Source organism: Myotis yumanensis, unplaced genomic scaffold (genome assembly GCF_028538775.1).
Source record: "Myotis yumanensis isolate MYYU_CA2020_CCGP unplaced genomic scaffold, mMyoYum1.0.hap1 SCAF_10, whole genome shotgun sequence".
NCBI lineage: Eukaryota > Metazoa > Chordata > Mammalia > Chiroptera > Vespertilionidae > Myotis > Myotis yumanensis.
Window position 1 is genome coordinate 67,163,088 of NW_027223761.1, and position 24,286 is coordinate 67,187,373.

A 24,286-nucleotide genomic window follows, 5' to 3' on the forward strand; every position below is an offset into this window, starting at 1 on the left:
ATAAAAGGAAGTCAGGGTGAGAGTGTATATTGTTTTATAAGAAAACTTGGGGTAGCGAGTAGAGTGGTGTTAAGCAGCCCTGCATCATCCATATTTTCCTGTGAGGTGTCCTTTTCATCAGTAGTAAGTATTCTCTTTTATGCTATTGGATATTTTATAGCACTTTTTCATGGGTGTCAATATATTATGGATGTGCGTTCATTTTTTATTTCTGTGGTGTGTGCTTTGTTTCCAGGCAAAGGGTGGAGGTTATGAAAGTGAAGATGCCTATCAGAATACAGAATTAGTTTTTCTAGATATCCACAATATTCATGTTATGAGAGAATCCTTGCGAAAACTCAAGGAGATCGTGTACCCCAACATCGAGGAGACCCACTGGCTGTCTAACTTGGAATCTACTCACTGGCTAGAGCATATTAAGGTGGGCTGTTTCCTATACTGTTACAGAAAGGGTGCCAAACAAGGGCTTTCTCTGCCCCTTTACCTATATTGGCTCTTACCGCTGAGATGAAGTCGAAGGTACCTTGCTCAACAGTGCAAAGTTGATACCTGCTTTGATAATTGAACTACTTCTAAGTTTTGGTGCTTGAATGAATTAGTTTCCCATATTGTGCATTTGGGTCTGTTGAACTTCTTTCACTTTCTTCCCCATCCAGTCTGAGTTCTCCCCATCCTTCAGGTCCCCGTTCGTATTTTACTTATTCTGGAGTCTTACCAGATTGCTGTTTCCAGTTTCTCTTGAAGTTTTCACTTTACTTTTTCTTTCTGTTTAATCAGCCCTATGTCGCACTTCATTTAATTACTTTTGTGTGTCAACTCAGGGGAGATCAGGGCTAGACAGATGGTGATCATATTTTTTTCCCCTCAGGAGCTAGGGCAGCACTATCTGTGAGCAGCAGGCACCCAGGAAATGCTTGTTGTGTGGCTTGTGAAGTGATGATCATGCTGATCAGGGGAGTGAGGTGAAGCAGCTGAGTGAAGGATACCCTTTGAATGCTAAGTTATTTGGAGACTACCATGTGAATGCTGATTTGCCTAAAATATTAATATAATGTGTGAAGCACCAAATGTTATTTAATAGAGTTGTATATTTTTTTCAGATATGGTCTGAATTTCAATAACATAGCTTACCAAAATATTTTTATAGCCTCATATATTATTAATATTATGAAATAAAGGGAAATGAGATTTTTCATAAGGAGGAGCAGACTTATACTCACATCAAAATCTCTAAAATTCAGACAAATAGAAGAGAAGGCTAATTTAATGAGAATTATAGACTATTTTTTATTGCTTCTCTTCTAGAAGCTTGAATGTAGTTAGAGAATAGGTTCCTGTGGCCCATCTATTTGTTGCTTGATGTGTAAGTAGGAACCCATAAGATTGATTTAGAGCTAACATAAATCATCTCTTTCACTTCTGTAAATTCCATTTCATAGCAGGTGTAACATTCTCTCCAAAAGGCTGCCTATACCAGAAACAAGTGTCCTTAGAGGCACAAGAGGTGCAGTTGTGCCTGCACTACCTTCTCCTCCCCAGTCCTCTCACCTGCAAGGCTTATCCTCTCACTTTCTCAGATCCTTGCTCAAATGTCACCTTCCCAAAGAGGCTTTCCCAACTACTACATACAAAGTGACAGTTCTACCAGAACCCCCTAGAACTGTGTGGTATTTTTCCACTTATCTCCTTCTGACACAGTGTATATTTCCTTATTTATTTGCATCTGGCTGGCCTCACCAGCCATTACGCAAACTTCATTAAGCCAACACTCTCTTCTGTTCACTGCTTTATCTCCAGCACCTAGAGCAGTGCCTGCCACATAGTGAGGGGCCCCATAAATGTTTATCCTATCAAATGAAGAGGGAATATGCTAATTGACCCCCATCCGTCACAAAGATGGCGGTGCCCACAGCCAATAAGGAGGGAATATGCTAATTGACTGCCCCGCCCTCAAAGATGGTGGTGCCCACAGCCAATAAGGAGGGAATATGCTGATTGACTGCCCCACCCTCAAAGATGGCAGCACTCAGTCCCCACAGCCCCACTGGGGCGGCCCCCCAAGGCGGGCCGGTCGCTCCGTGCACCTGCCTCTGGAGTCCCCCAGTCTCCTTAGTCCTCATGCCGCCCAGGGCCAGCCCGAGGCGCAGGCAAGTCTCAGATGTCGGCTGCCCAGCTGCCCAGGGCCGCCTGAGGCTCAGGTAACCAGGGCCGGCTGAGGCTTGTGCTACCGGCTGTGGCAACAGCAGAGGTATGATGGGGGCGTCGCCTTCCCCTGATCGTCGGGTCGCCTCCCGCCCCTGAGGGCTCCTGGTCTGTGAGAGGGGGCAGGCCAGGCTGAGGGACCCCCCCTCCAGTGCATGAATTTTCATGCACTGGGCCTCTAGTTGTTTTATAAACAAATGCATGAGTTAAAATGACCACTTTGGGTCAGCCTTATCTTCCCAACTGTTTTGATCCTTTTGGGTCAGTGATTTGTAAGTCTGGATATGCATTTGAATTATCGGTGGAAGTTATTTAAAATAGTGAGTTAGGATTAGTGGAGATGGGAGTCCAGGCATTTTAGAAAAAGGCAGTGCTCCCAGATGACTCTGTGGCATAGTCAGGATTGAGGTTGCTTCAGCGAGCACCCTGTTTCCTGAACATGCTGACAATAAGGTCAGAGGGAGGCTATTGTGAGATTCTTTAACCAGGTAGTAAGTCACATTTCTTTCATTCTGATGTTTGGGGAGCCATGCTGTTCTGTAAGTAGGATCTAGTCACTGAAGAGATGAATAGTACTAGAATGTCTATTTTAAAGGATAGTATACTGTTTCTGTTTTGGTTACATATAATTTTGTCTAGTTTTAACTCAGGATCATCTTCAGTAAATTATTTTGCAGAGTCTGTGCATATTTAAATAAATAACTGAAATTATTTTAGATACCAGTTAAATTGACTTGGTAATATATTGGACAGATGAGAATTTTCACTCATCCCGATACAGAAAAGTACTTACTCTGAAGTTTTATACTGTGTTCTCTGTATGCTATATGCCATATATAAAAAGAGTAAAATGCTGTGGAAGCTATAGAATATCTTAAAAGAGATCAACTTTATTGTTTCAGACATATTTTAATTTGGTTAAGCAAGCATTGTTATAAATAACAGATAAGACTTCAGTTGGGATATTTTAATTTAAGTGGATGATACTTGGAATATTGGAAGATTCTTAGAAACAGTCCTTTTTAGAACTTAGATCTTTTTTTCTTTCTCATACTGTTGATTTCTATAGAACCCAAGGGCACCTTTCATTTGCATATTTCATTGTGCAGATAAATAGGAGTCTGCATTTATGAGATTTTTCTATTTTTAAAAGCAAAATTTATAGGCCTTCTACCACTTAAAACAATTTTTTTTAGGAAAGGACCGATGTTTGTTTTTCATGTTATTGAGACAGTCATCCCTAGCAAAAAATTATCATTTTAAAGAAGGAAGCATTTAAAAAATTTTTTATTTAAAAAAAAATATATATCTGTTTTGCAGCTTATTCTTGCCGGAGCTCTCCGGATTGCTGACAGAGTGGAATCAGGAAAGACGTCAGTGGTGGTGCACTGCAGCGATGGCTGGGACCGCACCGCCCAACTGACGTCCCTGGCCATGCTCATGCTGGACGGGTACTACCGAACCATCCGCGGATTCGAAGTCCTCGTGGAGAAAGAATGGCTGAGCTTTGGACATCGATTTCAGCTTGTGAGTAAAGAACCTTGAATCGATGTATTCCATGCATCCCACATCAGGCGTGTGAAAATAATGCCTTCTATTCATAAGCTATTCATCTAGAATCGATCATTTATTCTAGAGGGGTAAGCTTCTCAGGAGTTTTTGTTTTAGAAAGCATTAGCGTCTTCCGTCCAGGCTTTGCAGCCTGAGCCAGGCCTAGCTATTTGTCAGGCCCCTGACCCAGTCTCTTCTGTCATCTCTACCAGGAAACGTCAGGTGTCATCCCATGATTTCCATGGGCGTCTCCTGTCCTCCTGCAGTTGATAGTTCAGATTAGCAAGAATGGTTGTGGAATTACAAGGCACTTGTAGCTTTTCCTGTAGACTTAAAAAAAGATTAGAATGGCTGAATTATTATTCCCAACTTAAAGGAGCCCTACAAAGTAGCATTGCTCACACAAGATCAGGGTCTAAAAATACTGGGACTGGAAGAAAAAAAGTAAAATGTAACTCAGAGTTGGGAATAAAACAACTATCCTGTTACCCTTTTTAAGGCACTAACACTTGGCCAGTGTTGCAGCCCTGGCCAAGTAGCTCAGTTGGTTAGAGCGTCATCCCGATACGGGTTCCACCTTTGATCCCCGGTCAGAGTACATACAACAAGTGACCAGTGAATGAATCAATAAGTGGAACAACAAATTGATGTATCTCTTTCTCTCTCTTCCTAAAAATCAGTTAGTTAAAGTGTTGCAGTTAGTTTTATGGAAATGACAAATTTTTGTGCCTTCTGTAAGTCTCAAAATTTATGTTGATGTTATCGTTGGTATCAAATTTAAGAGTCAGAAGGAAGTCAGAGCCCAGCAGTTGTTGAACATCTGTGGTGTCCCACAGTGACTGTTTGGTGTCCTCATTGACACCACAGGGAAAAAGCCGCAGTCTCTCCCCAAGGCTGTCAGTCTCCTCCCGGAACGTCTACCTATTCGAAACCTCTTCCTCGTAGGGAACTAAAATCTGCTTCCCAGTGTTTCTTCATTCCCCTTTGGAGACAAGAAGAACAAATGTAACTACTTGTTCATATAAGATAGCCCTTCAGATATTAGGAAGTAGCTGTCAGCTCATGTCATTTATAGCCGTCAGTTCTTCTGGCTCGCCATCCACTTTCCTCTCTTGTCCTAGCTCCTCCCTCCTAGTTATCCTCAGGACCTTTCTGCAGGTGGGCAGCCAGAACTAATCACAGTTCCTAAATATACAAACGGGTGTATTATGTCCCTTTCACATGTGCTTTTTTGTTACATCACACTTTGGATTGTGTAGCTTTTACATAAATACACATTTAATTAGTTTCTGCTAAACACTAAATTTGGAATCAGAAAACTTGGTTCTTATGTAATGTCTATTTGTGTTAGTTGCAATCATAGAATTTGGAGAGTGAGAAGGAGTAATATTTTCACACAAAGTAGGAGCAGAGTGAGCACATGTCTAGAGAGTTGAGCGTGGCAAGAGTAGTGATGAGGGAAGGTCAGGTTTAGAGAATCTTGGCCAGGGGAGGAATTAGTGTGTCAGGGACCATAAAACCACTGAGAGTGTGGCTCGTGGCGGCATTTTCCTAGATCAGCTGAAAGGCTTTGTGAAAGAGGTGTACCCAGACGCTGTCTCTAATGTTAACCTTTAGTGTCCAGGAGTTGCCGGGGTCTGTGGGCATTGTTTATAAATGGCTTGAGAAAAACAGACATTTAATGGTAAGTCTGCTCTTTTGAACTTCAACTGTGAAGTTGGGCATCTGGAGTATCTACTCAGATGGCTCACATTTTTCAATTCTCTATAAAATGAAAAGACTATTTAAAAATAAAACACAAAAAAACTTACTTCAAAGAATAAAGTTTTAGGCAGCCAAAGCTGCACATGTTATATAAATGTGACCAAAATCATAAACATAGCAAACTGTTTGAAATTGCTATGGATTCCTAAATTGTCAGCTCTGGTTTTCTACTCCATTTACCCCAGGTGTTAGGTGAAAGTAAAATTTGACCAATAAAGGACATCTGGTCAAGATGCTGTGCTCACACATGGTTAATACAGGGCACTGATTCTCACACTGGTTGATTTCAAGACCTTTCATTCTTGACAATTATTGATGACCCCAGAGAACTTTGCTTACATGGTTTATGACTATCAGTATTTACCATATTAGAAATTAAATTGAATACTAATTAAATACTAATTAAACAAATAAATCTATTTGTCTTAGTTCATTTGGACTGTTATAATACCATAGACCAGTGGTTCTCAACCTTCCTAACACCATGACCCTTTTATACAGTTCCTCATGTTGTGGTGACCCCCAATCATAAAATTATTTTTGTTGCTACTTCATAACTGTAATTTTGCTACTGTTATGAATCATAATGTAAATATCTGATATGCAGTAAGTATTTTCATTGTTACAAATTGAACATAATTAAAGCATAGTGATTAATCACAAAAACAATACGTAATTATATATGTGTTTTCTGATGGTCTTAGGCGACCCCTGTGAAAGGGTTGACCCCCAAAGGGATCGCGACCCACAGGTTGAGAACCACTGCTATAGACGGTGGCTTATAAACAACAGAAATTTATTCCTCACAGTTTTGTTGTTGTTAATCATCATCCAAGGATATTTTTTCCATTGATTTTTTTTTTTGAGAAAGAGTGGGAGGGAGGGAGGAAGTGGGGGAGAAAGACAGCAATGTGAGAAATTGCCTCCCACATGCTCCCCAACCAGGGCTGGGGATCGAACCTGCAACCCATGTATGTACCATTGACTAGAAATTGAACCCACAACACTCTAGTGCACAGGCCTGTGCTCTAACCATTGAACACACTGGCCAGGGCTATTTCTGTTGGAGGGGTAATAGTCCAGAGTCAGGGTGCCAGCATGGTGAGGTTCTGGTGAAGACACTCCTTTGGGTTGCAGATTGTAATCTTCTCACCGTCCTCACATGCAGGAAGAGGGCTCAGAAGCTCTGTGGGGTCTTTTTTGATATGAACACTAACCCCATTCATGAGGGTTCCACCCAGAGACTCCTCTTCCTAATATCATCACATTAGTGCAAAATAGGAATTACGGGGAAACATTAACAAATAATATTTTAAAGAAAAATATATTTAACAAAACAAAAAGTTTTCATGAGAAGCATTGTTTTATGTTTTGGGGGTAATTTTTAAAATTTGGCTTAATTATGACAGCTAAATTTCTTTTCTTCTGCATTCATTCTGCTGCAGTATGTTTTGCTGGTTGAAGTATATGACAAAAGAATCTGACCACACACAGACAGATACATAGTTTGGAAAGTAGAGTCTTTTAGTAGCTTTTTTAGGAAATTATTGGTATTATTCTTTGTTACTGTACCAAAACTTAAAAGGTAGTTTCTTAGAGGTTAATTGTAATGTGGAATCCAAAACAATGTGGAATCCAAATCAGTGAGGTTTTTGTTGTTTGTTCCATTAAATTCTATTGGTCTGTCTCCCACTTTGAATAGATCTTTTACCCACACGGGATTTTGTACCATCAGATGTTGGATATGTGGAAAATGCTTGCTTGCTGAGCTATATACCTTTTCCACTGTTAATGCAGTTTTTAAAAATAAATCTTTATTGTTCAGATTATTACAGTTGTTCCCCTTTAACCCCCCCATAGCTCCCCTCCACCCAGTTCCCCCCCGTTCCCTTACCCCGCCACTGTCCTCATCCATAGGTATACACTTTTTGTTGCTGGGTCATACACATGGAAAATGTAGCTATTTCCATCCGCGACGTGTCCCTGTGTTCAGCCTCACAGGGACCATCTCAGCCTCACAGGGACCGTCTCAGCCTCACAGGGACCGTCTCAGCTTCCCAGGGGCCGTCTCAGCCTCCCAGGGGCCGTCTCAGCCTCCCAGGGGCCGTTGTAGCCTCCCAGGGGCCGTCTCAGCCTCGCAGGGGTACCGCAGCCTCACAGTGGGCGCCATATCCCACGTTGGGGGTGAAGGTGCGAGACAGAAGCTCCTCTCACTGTCTCTCCTGCTGCTCCCTTGCGTATCGCCGATGCTGGAAGTTTCTGAGAGCAGTCTGCAGGTGCTGGCCCTCATACTTTAACTGGTCAACACGAAGTTTGGCATTCTGTCTTTTGTTGGGCAGCTCCTTGCTGGACAAAATCTCCAGGCGTTCTTGTTGGCTGAATATCTGGTATGATTGCTTGGATTTCGTTTTCTACTAAGTGCACAGACTGCTTGTCTGCCGTCTCCCGGTGTCCCATGTGAGACTGGATCTGGTGGGCCTGTTTGCGTGTTTGCTGGTACAGTGGTTCCACGTTGCCGGCCCAGCCGGGTCTGGTTCCAGCTTCCTCCGAACCTGATTCTGCTTCTTGAGTGTGTCCCTTATGGGTGTGAGGAGTTGAAATCTGCAGTTTGTTGGGTTAAGCTGCAAAAGCACAGGTGGTTCCTTTTGTGCCACTGGCACAGCTTGGGCGGGGATGTAAATTGAGTAGGGTGGGGGTCTCGGAATCACCAAGGCGGAGCAAACAGCAATGGCGTCTCCACGACTCCGAGTCTCTGCGTCCCTGCAAACAACTCCTCGAGAAAGCCACTCTCACTTTCCGACCTGCTGCAAGGCTGTCCTGCCTCTCCTCGTAGGGGTCTGGGACCTCAGAATCCCGCCCCAAACAAGCTCAGTGGATTCCAGAGTTTGTAACCTCTTTCGAATGAAAAAAACCGTGCATCCAGTTGCAGCCTGCCTGGTGTGCGACTCTGTACCTCTGTTCTTGGCGCCTCTGCACCTCCTACTCAGTCTCAGTGCACTTCTTTCTTTCCTTCCAGTTGTAGAACTTGCACTGGGCCAGCTTTCCCATGATTCTGAATGATAGCTGTTTTGTCTTATAGTTGGTATTTTCAATGTTGTTGTGGGAGGCAGCACGCACAGGTCTGTACCTTACGCCGCCATCTTGGTTCTTCCAATGCATTTCTTTATATAATCCCATAAACCACAGCTGTTAATCCACCACTGATTTTATTGGAAGTCTTTAGGTATTATCAAACTTATGTGGCAGGTAAAAGTTTTCCAAAAATCTAATTTTCACACAAAAGCTTGAATTTAATCATTGGCAACAAATACTATCCATTGTATTCCTTGAAGTGACACAGTCACTTTGTACATTTTCAAAAAGTCTGCAAGATAGTCAAGTCTTCGTAACCATAGTTCACTTATCAATTGTTCTTTCAAGTCAGAACAATGTTCTGTGAAAAAGTGTCAGTTCCTATCGTTCTACTTAAGTTTACAGCAGAAGTGCATCATGTGCATTTCCCATTTGTTACACAGAATAGTAAAAAAAAAATGCATTTAATAACGTTAATACTTTTTACTGCTTCAAGGAAACAGCTCCAGAAATTGGCTTTAGTCCTTTTCATTTAAGTGCATGTGTGTGGCAGGGTAGGATGTAACCACAGTGCAGCTTGATTTCACTGCCTTGCTTGATTCCTCCTAAGGTACCAAAAAGTTTGATCCTTCATCACTTTTGCACCATGAGTGCAAACGTCAATGAATTAAAAAAAGGCAGATGACATTTTAGGATTATGAAATTAGTTTGATCTCACAGTCCCTTCCCCCATGCCCAGAAGTCGGGATCATATTTTTAGAATCAATGGCTTTAAGATAGAGAACAGGGATCTGTTTCAGTCATTTGGGGCAGAGGTGCTCAGAGAAAGAAAAAACTGAGAACCTGGGTGAGTGCATGCTTGGAGGGTAGAAGTCAAGCATTTTTTAAAGGTTTATGAAGGTTTGTGCTAATGTTGATTCTTCTTGATAAAGAGACTGGAGCCAGAACCGGTTTGGCTCAGTGGATAGAGCGTAGGCCTGTGGACTCAAGGGTCCTGGGTTCGATTCCCGTCAAGGGCATGTACCTTGGTTGCGGGCACATCCCCAGTGGGGGTTGTGCAGGAGGCAGCTGATTGATGTTCCTCTCTCATTGATGTTTCCGGCTCTCTATCCCTCTCCCTTCCTCTCTGTAAAAAATCAATAAAATATATTAAAAAAAAAAAAAAAAGACTGGAGCTAAGATGCAGCAGGTCCCCTTCATGCACTGGCCAAGGTGTTAGAGGAGAAGGGTACTTTATATAACAACATAATATTCTGGGGGAAATTAGATCTCCAGAACAAAAATCTGGGCTCTGAGGTCTGACTACTCCAATCTTCCATTATCAGCCTTTTAGGTCTGGGTTTCATTTATTATTATTTTTAGAGAGAGGGGAAGGGAGAGGGAGAAAAGAAGCATTGGTGTGAGAGTGAACATCGATAAGCTGCTCACCCCCCCACCCGCCCCCACTTATTACTGGGGATGGAGTCCACAATCCTGGCATGTGCCCTGGCCGGTGTGGCTCAGCTAGTTGGGCATTGTCCTATGCACTGAAATGTTGTCGGTTCAATTGCCTAGGTTTCATTTATTAAACAAAGTTGTAATTCCTGTTAAAAGCATCACATGTTAAACCTGGCAGTTTTGCACATAAAAATGTTTTCTTTTTTTCTTTTTATTGAATTTATTGGGGTGATACTTGTTAGCAAAGCATATACAGTATGTGTGTGTGTGTATGTGTATATATATATGTATGTATATATATCCCATGTTCAAAGGCTGTTAAATCGCGTTGTTTACCCATATCTTCAGAAAAAAATCACTTCTGTCGCGGTAAACAACCTGCTTCCCTATTTATAATGGTCTGGCCCTCTAGCAACTTCAGTGCGAAATTATAGCTGATTTGCCTACTAACGTCAGGTGGTCATAATCTGGCCATTCAGTGTAGGTTTCAGGTGCACGAGTCTACTGTATGGACATTTCATAGGTAGGGTGATGGTGATGGCTGTTTTCTTTGCTATGCTCTTTTAAAAAGATTTTCTGGCGTTTAAAAAATATTGACAAAATAGTATTTTTATTGGAAATTTATTTTCATTAAAAAAATGAAAAACTCCACAAAGTTCACATGCTATTTCACTGTCTTTCTTCAGAGACTTGGGCATGGAGATAAGAATCATGCAGATGCAGATAGATCGCCTGTTTTTCTTCAGTTCATCGACTGTGTCTGGCAAATGACAAGACAGGTAACTTATACATATCCATTCTTACATCCTGCTTTTAAGCCTTCCAGTTGGATTTAGGAGATTTGGTCACTGATTTTTCTATATTTCATGTAAAATGAAAATTCTTGTAAGGTTTTTAGGTAACATAACTATTACCTAATTATCATGTTGTGAATTAAGCTAAAGAATATTATTTGGGAATAGTATTAAACACTTGACAGTTTGATTCAGCATTTCAGTGAGTGGCTCCGTAATAACCCAAGAGGTTTCCTCCTCTATAGATAATTAGTAACATCATGCAGCATGTTCACCCAAAAGCTCATCTGCATATTGTTAAAAAGGTAAAGAAATGAAGAAACAGGCAAGTAACTTTAATGAAAAATGGGTTGGGTGGGAAATGATGGCAAGATAGGTATATAATAGATTCTTTATTTTTCTTAGGTATGGAGAGATTGTTTTTTTAGAGCTTCTACCAACTTCTAATAAACCAATGTGAAATCTAGTGTAAATGGTTTGCTATATTTAGATAGCCCAAAAGAAAAAAATCTGGTTAATTATGGGATCACCCCCTAATGAGGCAAGGGTTTGGGTCATAAAAATATTTAACTCTACTTAAAAATCATCTCAAAACCCCAAAGTTGGATACAGCTCATTGGTATGTCAGTTAACTATCTATCACCCAAGGGTTTATTAGACCTCAGCTGGGAGTCTGGTTTTTTTTAGTTAGATTCTCGTGTGAATATAAGGTAGGGAAATTGCTGGCTCTGCTCTGCTTTAGGGTCACAATTTAGCTTCAAGAAAATACTATTTAAAAGAAGTGGTGATCCTTAGGAAAAAATACACCAATTACAGTGTATATTGAAGTTTGTTTCTTCCCATAAGAATTTCAATTTGGGTGGATTATTTGGAAACTTGCTGGGTTAAACTGTGTTGTAGATATGACTACAGTATGAAGAGGCTGGTATTTTCACACATATACAAATGTGTATACAATTCGGTTTTGTTCTATGCATCAGGTTCTCATATGTTGTGGGAGGGGAGATGCTACATACTTATTTTAATGTTCACTACTTGGAGCAGGTGAGAAATTTTCCTTTGGAATTGCCTTTGAGGTAGTATATCAGCTATACAAATCCTTACCAGTCCTTTTTTGGGTTTTGACTAGAAATAATAGGATCCACTTTAAAAAAACAAAACATCCATGTGAGAGAGACACATTGATTGGTTGCCTCCCACATGTACCCCGACAGGGGCTGGGGATTGAGCCTGCAACTGAGATACGTGCCCTTGACTGGAATAAAACCCAGGACCCTTCAGTCCAAGGGCAGACTCACTATCTACTGAGCCAAACTGACCAGGGCAGGACCCATTTTTGGCCATTACCATATTCAGTTTCTAAATAGCATTTGGCTGTTGGTAAAAATCAAATGCCCTATCAACGGACTAGGAAGGTTGTGTGAAGCCGTGGCATCATTGATGCTTATATGGACTGCTTCCCAAGGGGACTATCTTAAAGGGGCAACGTAAGTGAATATATTAGTTCTGGTATGCTTGTTAAAAAAAATCAAAGTTACCAGTTGTTTACATGGCAGAGTATATGACTAGTACATGTCTTCCTTAGTAGCTGTGTTAACTTTCTATATGCTATATACCTAAAAGCAGTCTTACTTCAATGCTGAGCTAAAGGTACTATAAAGTAGAAAATCAGTTTAATCTTGTTTCTTAGATAATCTAAAATACATTATAGAAGTGATGATTCTTTAGACATCTAGTTATGTTTTATGTACATTTTCTTCCTGAACATAAAATGTTACAATGTTTATTGGTAATCTTCAATTTTACAAGTAATTGCTTGTTTGTTCAGAGATTTAAATAACACATTTGTCAAAATGAGAATCAGGTTGTAGTTAACCAGGTTCCTACTCGCATCTTTAGGAAGCAGTGGATAAAGGGCCCTTGAGATTTTAAATATGCAAGGAGAACAAAATATTCCTCTTCTGTTTAAGATTTTAAAAGCAGTGCCAGCAGTTAATGCTCTGCTATTTTAGTGTTGTTGTGAGGAAATGCCCACTGATTACGATGTCTTCTCATAACTGAGCTAAAAGCCCTGCCAAGAAGAGCTACCCACAGGCTCAGCTCTTCTGGATTGCTATTTCATGAGTCAGAGTACACGCATAGTTGGCTAATAAATAAGGCTAAGAGTGTTAATCAGGTGATGGGATTTATTTTGTAAACAAATGGGATTTGACCAAGTTTCTTAAAATACTTAGCTTTTTGTTGGCATGTGCTTGATCACCTGCTGCATTCATTCAGTTCCATAGCCACAACGTGGAGTTATCATTTATTCTTTGAGGAATCTGCTATATTACCCTGCTTATGGATTCCTAAAATTTAGGAAATTTTAAGGTAAAGTTGTTTTTAACCCTGTCCCTTTTGCTTACAGTTCATGCTATTTTTCTTCACTACTGGGTAGGAATCATTCTAAAAACAACTTACTTGAATATTTCCCAACTCTGCAATCTAAATGTTCATGGAATTCCTTTTCAGTTGTGTAATTGGTACAATCTTACATGGAAACTTTGGGATAATTTTGAACTATTACATTGACAGGATGGATTAAACTAAATCCTTTACCTTCCTGTGGTCGTAATTTGTCCTTGATAAATTCCCCACAGATTGTGGCGTTTGTATAATATTAAGACATCCAGTAGGCCGCTGCCATTAGGTTATGGAGAAAGTGAATTTTCTTAATTAGAAAGAGGCTGCCAAAGTCCTGGGTTACACGATACTCCCATTTGCCTGGCTGGTCCTTGAAAAGATGAGCAGGTTCGCTTTAAATGATCTGCACATCTGCCTGGGCAGTTATTTGTGTGCATTGCTGACATTTTTTTGGAGACATTGATGCTATTTTTTTTGTAATTTCTAAAACAAAACAATGTTTTTGAAATTTAAAGAAAAATCTTGTGTTGTTTATGGTCACTTTTGGCAGAGAAAGATTAGAGTTTCCAGAATTGCCCAGGTCAAAATTCCTCAGCTTGTGGGGCTAGCAGATGTAGATCAGAAACATCAAGGTCAGACCATTCAAATTCTTGATGCATAAGAAAAGATTTTGGAGAAATAATCTTAGAACTAAATGGTAAAGTGGTTTTTGAATAGAAAACCAAGCGGATGCCATAATGGCTTAGAAATATAGTTTTGAATATTGTTTAGCCTACTTTTAAATATTATAAAGGATCTACTCATATAGTACAGGGTGAATAAGCTTGAAAAAAAATGTCTCAATAGTTTTGTGTTTGTGGTGTTTGATTTGCAGTTTCCTACAGCATTTGAATTCAATGAATATTTTCTCATTACCATTTTGGACCACCTGTATAGCTGTTTATTCGGAACATTCCTTTGTAACAGTGAACAGCAGAGAGTAAAAGAGGTAAAATAATGAGCCCCTGTCCTGGTCTATCCTCAACATGTATTTTCCCTAGTAGAGTGTATGTTGTGATGGATTGCAACTGAATAGTTGTTCTTTTGAATGATTTCTTTGGCCATACTTTATTATGATTCCTTCTTCCCAAACTTCTGAGCCTGATCTACTAGTACAGGGGTGGGCAAACTTTTTGACTCGAGGGCCACAATGGGTTCTTAAACTGGACAGGAGGGCCGGAACAAAAGCATGGATGGAGTGTTTGTGTGAACTAATATAAATTCAAAGTAAACATCATTACATAAAAGGGTATAGTCTTTTTTTTTTCTTAGTTTTATTCATTTCAAACGGGCCGTAGTTTGCCCACAGCTGTACTAGTATTTTAAAGTACCTCTGTTGCAATGCTAAAGTGCCAGCTAGCTGCCATGTGAGTTATGGGTGGGAAGCAGTGTCTGCTAAGGAGCACCAGTCTACCTGTTATCCTTGCAGGATGGAAAGAAATCCTTCAGAACAGGTGCAGTAAATATAATTGGTAAAATATATATGATAAAACATACATTTAAATAAATGGATAGCTCAAATCTGAAAATATAGTGTTCATGAGACATTTTAGTTTTTAAAATCATAAAATAATACTGTAAAACATTCAAACACTGAAAAGATACTGTGTGTAAAGTTATTTTGTTATCCCATTTAGCCAAAGATATTACTGGTGGTTAGTATTATTTACAACAAACCATATAAGGATTACTTCTGTATGAAATTCTTAATCCTACTGATCACTGTATCTCCCTGCATCAATTTTCATTTTTAAAAAAGTGGTTATAAAATAGATTTTCCATGCTTTTCTATAAAGCAGTAGTGGGGAACCTTTTTTTCTGCCAAGAGCCATTTGGATATTTATAACACTTTTGGGCCATACAAAATTATAAACTTAAAAATTAGCCTGCTATGTTTGTCAAACATTGAATGAACTCCCCATAATGCCTTGGCAGTGATTTTGAGGGCCTTATAAGCCCTCGGGCCAGACGTTCTCACCACTGCTAAAGCAGAGTGGGGAGCTGCTTGCTTTGAGCCAGGCTGCCTGATTCAGACCTTGGATTTTTCACTTATTGTGTGACTTCCGGCAAGTTAATTTCTGCTTCTGTAAAATAGGGGCAATAGTACTTATTGGTGTGAGGATTACACCATACAAAACTCTATGATCATTGCTATGTAGTAAGTGCTTCCTGGACTATATTTTTAATTCACCATAGTATCTTCAGTGTCTACTAACACACAGTAAATAATTGCCTGCATAGTAGACACTCAAGAATTGGTTAAATGTTAGATAATTCAGAATAGCTAAGTTCCAAAATACTTTTATTTTTTGAGCCTTGAATAGGATTTACTATATCTTGATATTTAAAAAAGGAACATTTTTACTGAGGTATAATTTGCGTTCCACAAAATTCACTCTTTTAAAAGTATATAGTTTAGTACAAGCATGGCAGCAGGCATGAATTTGACATGCTTGGTTTAGTGGTTTTTAAGGTATCTAGAGTTATACAAACATCAGCACTATGTTCACATTGGAAAGAAACTGTGTACCTGTTAGTACTCTCCATTCTCTTGCCCTCCCAGCCCCTGGCAAACCCTAATCTGTCTCTGTGGATTTGCCCCTTCAGGACATTTCATGGAAATGGAGTTATTCAGGATATGGCCTCAGTGTCTGGCTTCTTTCACGTAGCATAAGGTTTGATTTGTAGCAGTTATCAATACTTCATACCTTTTTATAGATGAACGTTCCATCGTATAACTATTTTGTCCATTTGTCATTGATAGACGTTTGGATTTCTACTTTTTGGCCATTATGAGAAATGCTGCTTTGAACATCTATGTACAGAATTTTATGTGGCTGTTTTCAGTTCTCTTGGGTATAAACCTAAGAGTAGAATTATGGGCACAGTAACTCTATGTTTACCTTTTTGAGGAACTGCACTGTTTCCCAATACCCTCTGATTTTAATGTAAGTGGGGATGTCACTGAAGTCTTTATAACTTTCATCTAAAGTACAAAGAGCTTCTGTGATGAATCTCGAGTTTCCATTTTTACAGAACCTTCCTAAAAGGACAGTGTCACTGTGGTCCTACATAAACAGCCAGCTGGAAGACTTCACTAATCCTCTCTATGGGAGCTACTCCAATCACGTCCTTTATCCAGTAGCCAGCATGCGCCACCTAGAGCTCTGGGTGGGATATTACGTGAGGTGGAATCCATGTATGAAACCACAGGTATGCTGTACAATACACAGCAGGAGTTTTCATCCATTGCAATTGTATAGTAACTAGAAAAAGCACTCCATAGGGGTAATAGGTATATTTGGTTCTTATCATTCATGACTTTGATTGGATTACTTTGGAAATAACACTTCTGTTTCGTCCTTTCTTAATTAGGTTAGAGAAATAGGAAATTTTGGTTCAGTTTGAAATGTGGACTACTTACTAAAAACCTTAACCTAAACTATAGGAATTACTTGACATTGGCTTTTAGATTATATTGTTAATTACTTGTTATATTTGGAAAATTGCCAGTTTTAGAGTATTCTGTGGAAATACTTAGGGGCACTGGGAAAGCCAGAGGAAGAGCAGTGGTGCTAGAAAAACCCCCACATTGTAACATTTAGGGACAGAACTACATACCGGAGTGTGACTTTGGGTTTGTTTAGAACTGCCTAGTTGGAATAATTTTGTGGTGTTTTGCTTTTATAGGAGCCCATTCACAATAGATACAAAGAACTTCTTGCTAAACGAGCAGAACTTCAGAAAAAAGTAGAGGAACTACAGAGAGAGATCTCCAACCGATCAACCTCATCCTCAGAGAGAGCCAGTTCTCCTGCACAGTGTGTCACTCCTGTCCAGACAGTGGTGTGAAAGGATCGTTAGCTGGAGCCATTACCACCACAAACTCCTGATTACAAATGGCAGCTCTGAGTAAAGTCTCCTGAACTTAGAACCCATCTATGAGAGAAAGTCAGTCCTTTATTTATTTAAATCCGAGTTCAGAACTGTATGTAGCAGTGCAGGGGGCTTAAGTGAAATAACCACATATATAACTACATGATCATAACACTAATATTAAGTTACCCAAAGAATATTAAAATGCTTCAATCCTAAATATACAGTGGGAATAAGTTTGATTTTAAAAGGAAAATGCTCTTAAAATGTCTGGTAAAATCCAAATACAAACCACTTCAAAAATATCTCATGATGGAAGAGAGCTCATTGCACAGAGGAGGAGGAGGAGCACCACTTTTCAAACCAACACTGAAATTCCATGGCATTATATACACTGTAATCTCACGACAGATCAAATCTGACACACCTTTCCCCATCCTGCGTTGTTGTTTTTTTTCATGGTAATTGATCTACTTTGGTCACCCACATTCTTCATACATGATAAGGCAAAGTCTTGAAGATATTATGGTGTAGTTGAAAATTTTGTGGTCATTATTTATGTACTTATTTAAGATGCATTATTGAGTAGCTGTCCAGGATTTCAAAGAATTCCACATCCTTCAGATTAGTTTCCACTTGACCAATTACTAGAAATAACATTTAAAAGCTCATTATCTACCCTACTTTAGATTTTTTTGGTGTATCTGAGCACAGAATTGCTAAATTTTGAGGCAATATTTTAAAGTTTACCAGGATTGATTTTTTTCTGAAATCTATAAATTGCTTATGGTAAGCATTATGCTCAAATTTTACATGAAATATTTTACTACTGTCCTTTGTAAAGTCTGTACTTCCACTGAATGATAAAGTCTACCAAAGAACTTACTGCATGTAAAAATGTATTACAATCTGGAAGCCAGAAAAGGAACTCCCGCTTCACTGTGCACGTGCTGCAGCAGGAGTTCAGTGCTGGTATAAACGTGGACTCCTTGATGCCTGTGTTACTCTAAAAGAGCCATAGGTTATGTACTGTAACAAAGGAGCTTCTTGGCTCTTGGGTCTTTAATAAAAGCAAATTTCAACTGACTTTTAAACTTTGTCCTTATCCTAGTTATTTACCTTGTTTCTTTTGCAGAAATGTTATTTGGATTTTTTTTTTGAGGAAAGTGGTATGCTCCTTGCATCTGTTTCAAAATGAACCTTAGCCCTGCTCTTTCTGTCTATGCAAAATTTTGTCAGTATGTGTAATTTCTTAACTCCTGATTATAAATTTCCTTAAGTGGCCAGTCTATCAGTATTAAAGCTGAGTTTTCTATTCCAAATATTTTATACACCCATTCTCTCCTGTCCATTCTACCATTCTCCTCATTTAAGCTTTTATTTTCTTGGTCTGATATGTAGACGGCTGCACTGCACACCAGGACACCCAAGAGTTCATCACCAGTACATCCCAAAGGGGGTGAACTGGACCGAGGAGGAGGCTAGAGGCACGGAAGCTGCAGAGGTGGTGGAAAGTAAGAGATGAGGGAAAGTCTGCTAAGTCATCTGGACTGTAGCTAAGGGTCCCATTGCTCTTCACCAACATCCACCTGAGACCTCTCTGACTGGGGAAGGGGACTGAAAAGGAAAGAAGAAAAGACAAAGAGCTGAAGGTACACGTTTCCTGCTGACTGCCCAAGGATTCCAGCAAGAGGCCTGCCTCTAGACTAACTCGAGGATCCTCCTACTGGGCTGTGGGCAGAGTCAAAGCCATGACCATGCTAAGCACACACCTCCTCCCCTTCTGCCACCAGCCTGTTTTAGGAAAAGCCACCTTTTTTATGCAGGCATTTTCAACTTTAGCAGCAAGTCAGCTCCAATAAATAAAAACTTACGTTATAGCACCACCTTCTGGAAACTGAACTTCTAATTGTCAGTCTGTTGAACTGTTAGAATCAAAGCAGACACATGAAGCCTTATCTAAATAAGAAAGATGTTCACTACCCAAAGGTGGCAGCAGAGGCACACTTGCCAAAACTTATGAAAAATCGTGGCAATATATCACAAAATGAAAAAACTCCAGCAAACAAAACCAATGACACAGCATACTGTGGTCCAACTGGTAAAGAATTCAAAATATGATGAAATTCAACAAGCTAAAAGAAACTCAGGCAATTCAATAAAATCAAGAAAAAAATTTGTGAGCCTAAGAAGTATTTTACCAAGAGACTGAAATTCTAAATAAAATCTGGAGTTGGTGAATTCAATAAATGAGATAAAGAATGCATCAGAAAGCATTGCAAATAGAAATCCGAGGGATGAGAAAATAAAGGAATTTAGAAATTATTCAGGTGAAAAAGGAGAACTGAAATTTATAAAAAGTGAAGAAACTCTACAAGAATCATCAGACTCCATTAGAAAAGCCAACACAAGATTATTGGGTAAGGAAGGAACACTTCCAAACTCTTCTGTGAGGCCAGCATTACCTTAATTTCAATATCAGATAAAGACACTACAAAGAAAATGAATTACAGGCCAATATCCCTAATGAACGTAGACGCTAAAATCCTCAATAAAATGTTAGGAAATCAGATCCAGCAATACATTTGAAAGATATCATGACCAAGTGGGATTTATTCTGGGGATGCAAGCTTGATACAATATTTGCAAATCAATAAATGTGATACAGCACAAACAAAATGCAAGACACAAATCACGTGATCATATCAATCAATGCAGAAAAAGCATTCCACAAAATCCAACATCTTTTTTTTTTTGATAAAAACGTTCAGCAAAGTGGGAATAGAGGGATCAGACCTCAACATAGTAAAGGCCATATTAGGACAAACTTTCATCCAACATCATAATGAGCAAAACTAAAACCATCTTCCCTAAGAACAGGAACAAGATAGGGATGCCGTCTTTCACCACTCTTGTTCAACATAGTTCTGGAAGTCCTGGCCATAGTAATCAGAAAAAAAGAATAAAAAATACATCCAAATTAGAAAAGAGGAAGTAAAACTCATCTGCAGATGACATGATACTGTACATAGAAAACCCCTAAAAGACTCCCATCAGAAAACTACTGGATTTAATGGATTCAGAAACATAGGATACAAAATGAACACCCAAAAATTCATAGCATTTTTTTACACCAATTATGAACTTTCAGAAAGAGAAATGAGTAAAACAATCCCAAATACCATTGCAACAAAAAAATTAAGATACTTAGGAATAAACTTAACCAAGGAGGTAAAAGACCTGTACTCTGAAAACTACAGGATGTTTAAAAAAGAGACAGATATATAAAAAAGTGGAAGGATATACCATATTCATGGATCAGTAGAATCAACATCATTAAAATGTCCATACTACCCAAAGCAACCTACAGATTCAATGCAATCCCTATTAAATACCAACAGCATTTTTCACAGACCTAGAACAAACACTCCAAAAATGTATATGGAATCAAAAAAGATCCTGAATAGCTGCAGCAATCTAGAGAAAGAAAAACAAAGTTGGAGAAATCAAAATACCAGATTTCAAGTTATACTACAAAGCCACTGTGCTCAAAACAGCCTGGCACTGGCACAAGAACAGGCATATAGACCAACTGGAACAAAACAGAATCCAGAAATCAACTCAAGTGATTATGCTCAATATTTGACAAAGGAGGCAAGAGCAAACAATGGAGAAGAGACAGTCTCTTCAATAAAAGGTGTGGAGAAAATTGGACAGGTACATGCAAAAAAATTACACACCACCACCAACATATACCATACAGAAGAATAAAAATGAATATGAGACTTAAATGTAAGATGTGAAACCATAAAAGTCCTAGAAAGGCAACAAAATCTCAGACATCTCTCATAGCAGTATGTTTAGGGATACATCTCCTAGGACTATGGAAACAGGAGAAAATAAATAAATGGAACTACATCAAAATAAAAGCTCTGCACAGCAAAAGAAACCATCAACAAAATAAGAGCCTACTGCAGCCGTGGGCAAACTACGGCCCGCGGGCTGGATCCGGCCCATTTGAAATGAATAAAACAAAAAAAAGAAGACCGTACCTTTTTATGTAATGATGTTTACTTTGAATTTATATTAGTTCACACAAACACTCCATCCATGCTTTTGTTCCGGCCCTCCGGTCCAGTTTAAGAACCCATTGAGGCCCTGGAGTCAAAAAGTTTGCCCACCCCTGGCCTACTGCATGGAAGAACATTATTGCCAATGATACATCAGATAAGGGGTTAATCTCCAAAATATATAGGGAATTCATACAACTTAACCAAAGGAAGACACACAATCCAATTAAAAACTGGGGAAAGGACCTAAATAGACATTTCTCCAACGTGGGCATACAGAAAGCCAAGAATCACATAAAAAAATGCTCAAAGTCAGTAATCAGAGAGATGCAATTCAAAATGACAATGAGGTATTGCCTCACACCTGTCAGAACGGCTATCATCAACAAATAAACCAACAAGTGTTGGTGAGGTGGAGAAAGGAAACCCTAGTATACTGCTGGTGGGAATGCAGACTGGTGCAGCCACTAGGGAAAACACTATGAAGTTTCCTTGAAAAATAAATGGAACTTCCATTTGACCCAGTAATTGCACTTTTAGTAATATATCCTAAGAAACCCAAAACACTCATCAGAAAGAATATATGCACCCCTATGTTCACAGCAGTACAAACAAAACTTGGAAATAGCCTAAGTGCCCATCAGCAGATGAGTGGATAATAAAACTATGGTACATTTACACAATGGACTACTACTCGGCAATAAAAGAAAGAACTCTTACCATTTGTAACAGCATGGATAGACCTGGAGAGTATTATGCTGAGCAAAAGAAGGCAGTCAGAGAAAGACAAGTATCACATGATCTTACATGTAGAATCTAATGAACTAAACAAACTGATGATCAAAAATAGACCCAGAGTCATAGAAGCATGAACACATTGTTGAACCTGAGGAAAGGCAGGAGAGGGTGGGTGGGAAGAGATCAACCAATAAATTTGTTTGCATATATGCATAACCCGTGAACACAGACAATGAGGTAGTGAAGGCCTGGGGAGGGGTGGGGGAGGGGCGGTATGAAGGGGAGACAGGAGCAGGTGGAAGAGTTTAATGGGGGGAAAAGGAGGACTTATATAATATTTTCAACAATAAAGATTTAAAAAAAAAGATTATTGGGTAGTAAGAGAAGAGAGCAGCAGATCATTTAAAGAAATAATAGCCAAGAATTTCCCAAACCTGGGGAAGAAACTGGACATACAAGTTCAAGAAGCTAATGAAACACTGAATTATCTCAATGCATAAGACCATCACCATGATTATCAAAGAAATTTATAAAGAGTTTTAAATGCAGCTGGGGGAGGGGGTGCCATTAACCTACAAACAAACTCCTAGGCTATCTGCAGATTTCTAAGCAGAAAATTCTACAGACCAGGAGACAGTACAAAGACATATTCAAAATGTTGAAAGATAAAAATTGCTACCCAAGAATACTTTCAAAGTTATCCTTCCGATATGCAGCAGAAAAAAAAATTTTTCTTAACAAAAAGTGAGGGAGTTCACCAACTGCCTTGTAAGAAATGTTGAAAGAAGGTCTTCAAACAAATAAAAAGGTGGAAGTACACAAAACTCTTACTAAGGTGACAGAATTTGAAAACTTTAACTCTATTTTAGAATATAGTAAACAATTACAGCATAAAGGTAGTATTTAAAATAACTATAGCTACTACAACCTGTTAAAAATTTCACAGAATAAAAGGATAATCTGTGGCATCAAAAAACACAAAAGGGAAGGTGTAAAAGGATGGAACTTTTATAGGTAAAGAATTTATCATTACCTATAATATCATTACCTATCAGCACAAAATGGACTATTTTATCTGAGATGCTTTATGTAAACCTTATGGTAAACAAAAAGCAAACATTTAGAGAAGACACATGAAAAGCCAGCAACTTACAAAAGTAGACTCAAAACAGAAGGAAAAAGAAACAATGGAGACAAAATAATTGGACAGTAAAATATGAAATGGCAGTAGTAAGCCCTTATATTAACTAGTGGCCCAGATGCACAAAATTCGTGCACATTAAAAGGGAATTAGAGGAAATATTTTAATATTGCTAACTGCCCTTTGTCTATAATAGGTATGTCAGAGATGAAAGAAAATTAGTAAAATGTGTATGAAAATCCTCCTGTCAGAGTCTGGGGCGCACTGTAGGACCCAGAGTCAAGTCCCCATCCACCCGTGCATGCCTTGAAATCACGCAAGACCGAAACCTGGCCGCCCCGACTCCCATTGGGTGAGATCCAGACCAGGCTGGCCCCACCCGCATCAAGCCCCGCCGGGCAGGGGGCACAGCCTCAGGGCCCAGGGGCATGGCTCCAGGTCCCCCAGCCCGGCCCAGGGATAGGGTCACGGCCTGAGGTCTCCTGGCCCAGTGCTGGGGCAGGGGGGCTCGACCTGAGATTCCCCCAGCCCGGCGCTGGGGCGCGTGGCCTGAGGTCCCCTGGCCTGGGCCAGGCCGGGGTGCGCTTTGAGGTCCCCCATAAAGGGGGGGAAGGGGAGGCGCAGCCTGAGGTCCCCGGTTAGGCACCGCTGGGCAGGGGGCACAGTCTCAGGTCTCCTGCCCCAGCACCACGCTGATCGCTTGTTATGGCTTGTTATAGGAACCCCGCCTCTGCTGTGGGAACAGCCATCTTGTGACAGTGTTAGGGTTAATTTGCATATTACCTCTTTATTATATAGGATAAAAACCCTAAATGTAATTGGATTGAAAACAAGACACAACTATATGCTATGTACAAAAAACTCATTTTTAGCTCTAATCCAGTGGTTCTCAACCTTCTGGCCCTTTAAATACAGTTCCTCATGTTGTGCCCCAACCATAAAATTATTTTCGTTGCTACTTCATAACTGTAATGTTGCTGTTGTGAATCGTAATGTAAATATCTGATATGCAGGATGGTCTTAGGCGACCCCTGTGAAAGGGTCACTTGACCGCCAAAGGGGTCGTGACTCACAGGTTGAGAACCGCTGCTCTAAGGACACATAGGCTTAAAGTGAAGGGCTGAAAGATGTATTTCAAGCAAGTGGAAACCAAAAGAAAGCAGGTCTAGCCATACTTAGATCAGTCAAGATAGATTTTA

General features: G+C 39.6%; 1 protein-coding gene across 2 annotated transcripts in view; it reads left to right on the forward strand.

Annotated features, from left to right (window-relative positions):
• MTMR2 (myotubularin related protein 2) overlaps positions 1-18,232 on the forward strand; it is an 85,822-nt gene extending 67,590 nt beyond the window's left edge. The window contains exons 10-15 of one of the 2 annotated variants that reach the window (XM_070425933.1): positions 236-421; positions 3,523-3,729; positions 10,713-10,805; positions 14,098-14,211; positions 16,299-16,475; positions 16,953-18,232. In XM_070425933.1, the coding sequence (XP_070282034.1) occupies positions 236-421; positions 3,523-3,729; positions 10,713-10,805; positions 14,098-14,211; positions 16,299-16,475; positions 16,953-17,114 (939 nt within the window). In that variant the 3' untranslated portion in view covers positions 17,115-18,232. The remainder of the gene's footprint in view (positions 1-235; positions 422-3,522; positions 3,730-10,712; positions 10,806-14,097; positions 14,212-16,298; positions 16,476-16,952) is intronic. The other variant, XM_070425935.1, reaches the window with a different exon arrangement.
• Positions 18,233-24,286: the final 6,054 nt, after the last annotated feature.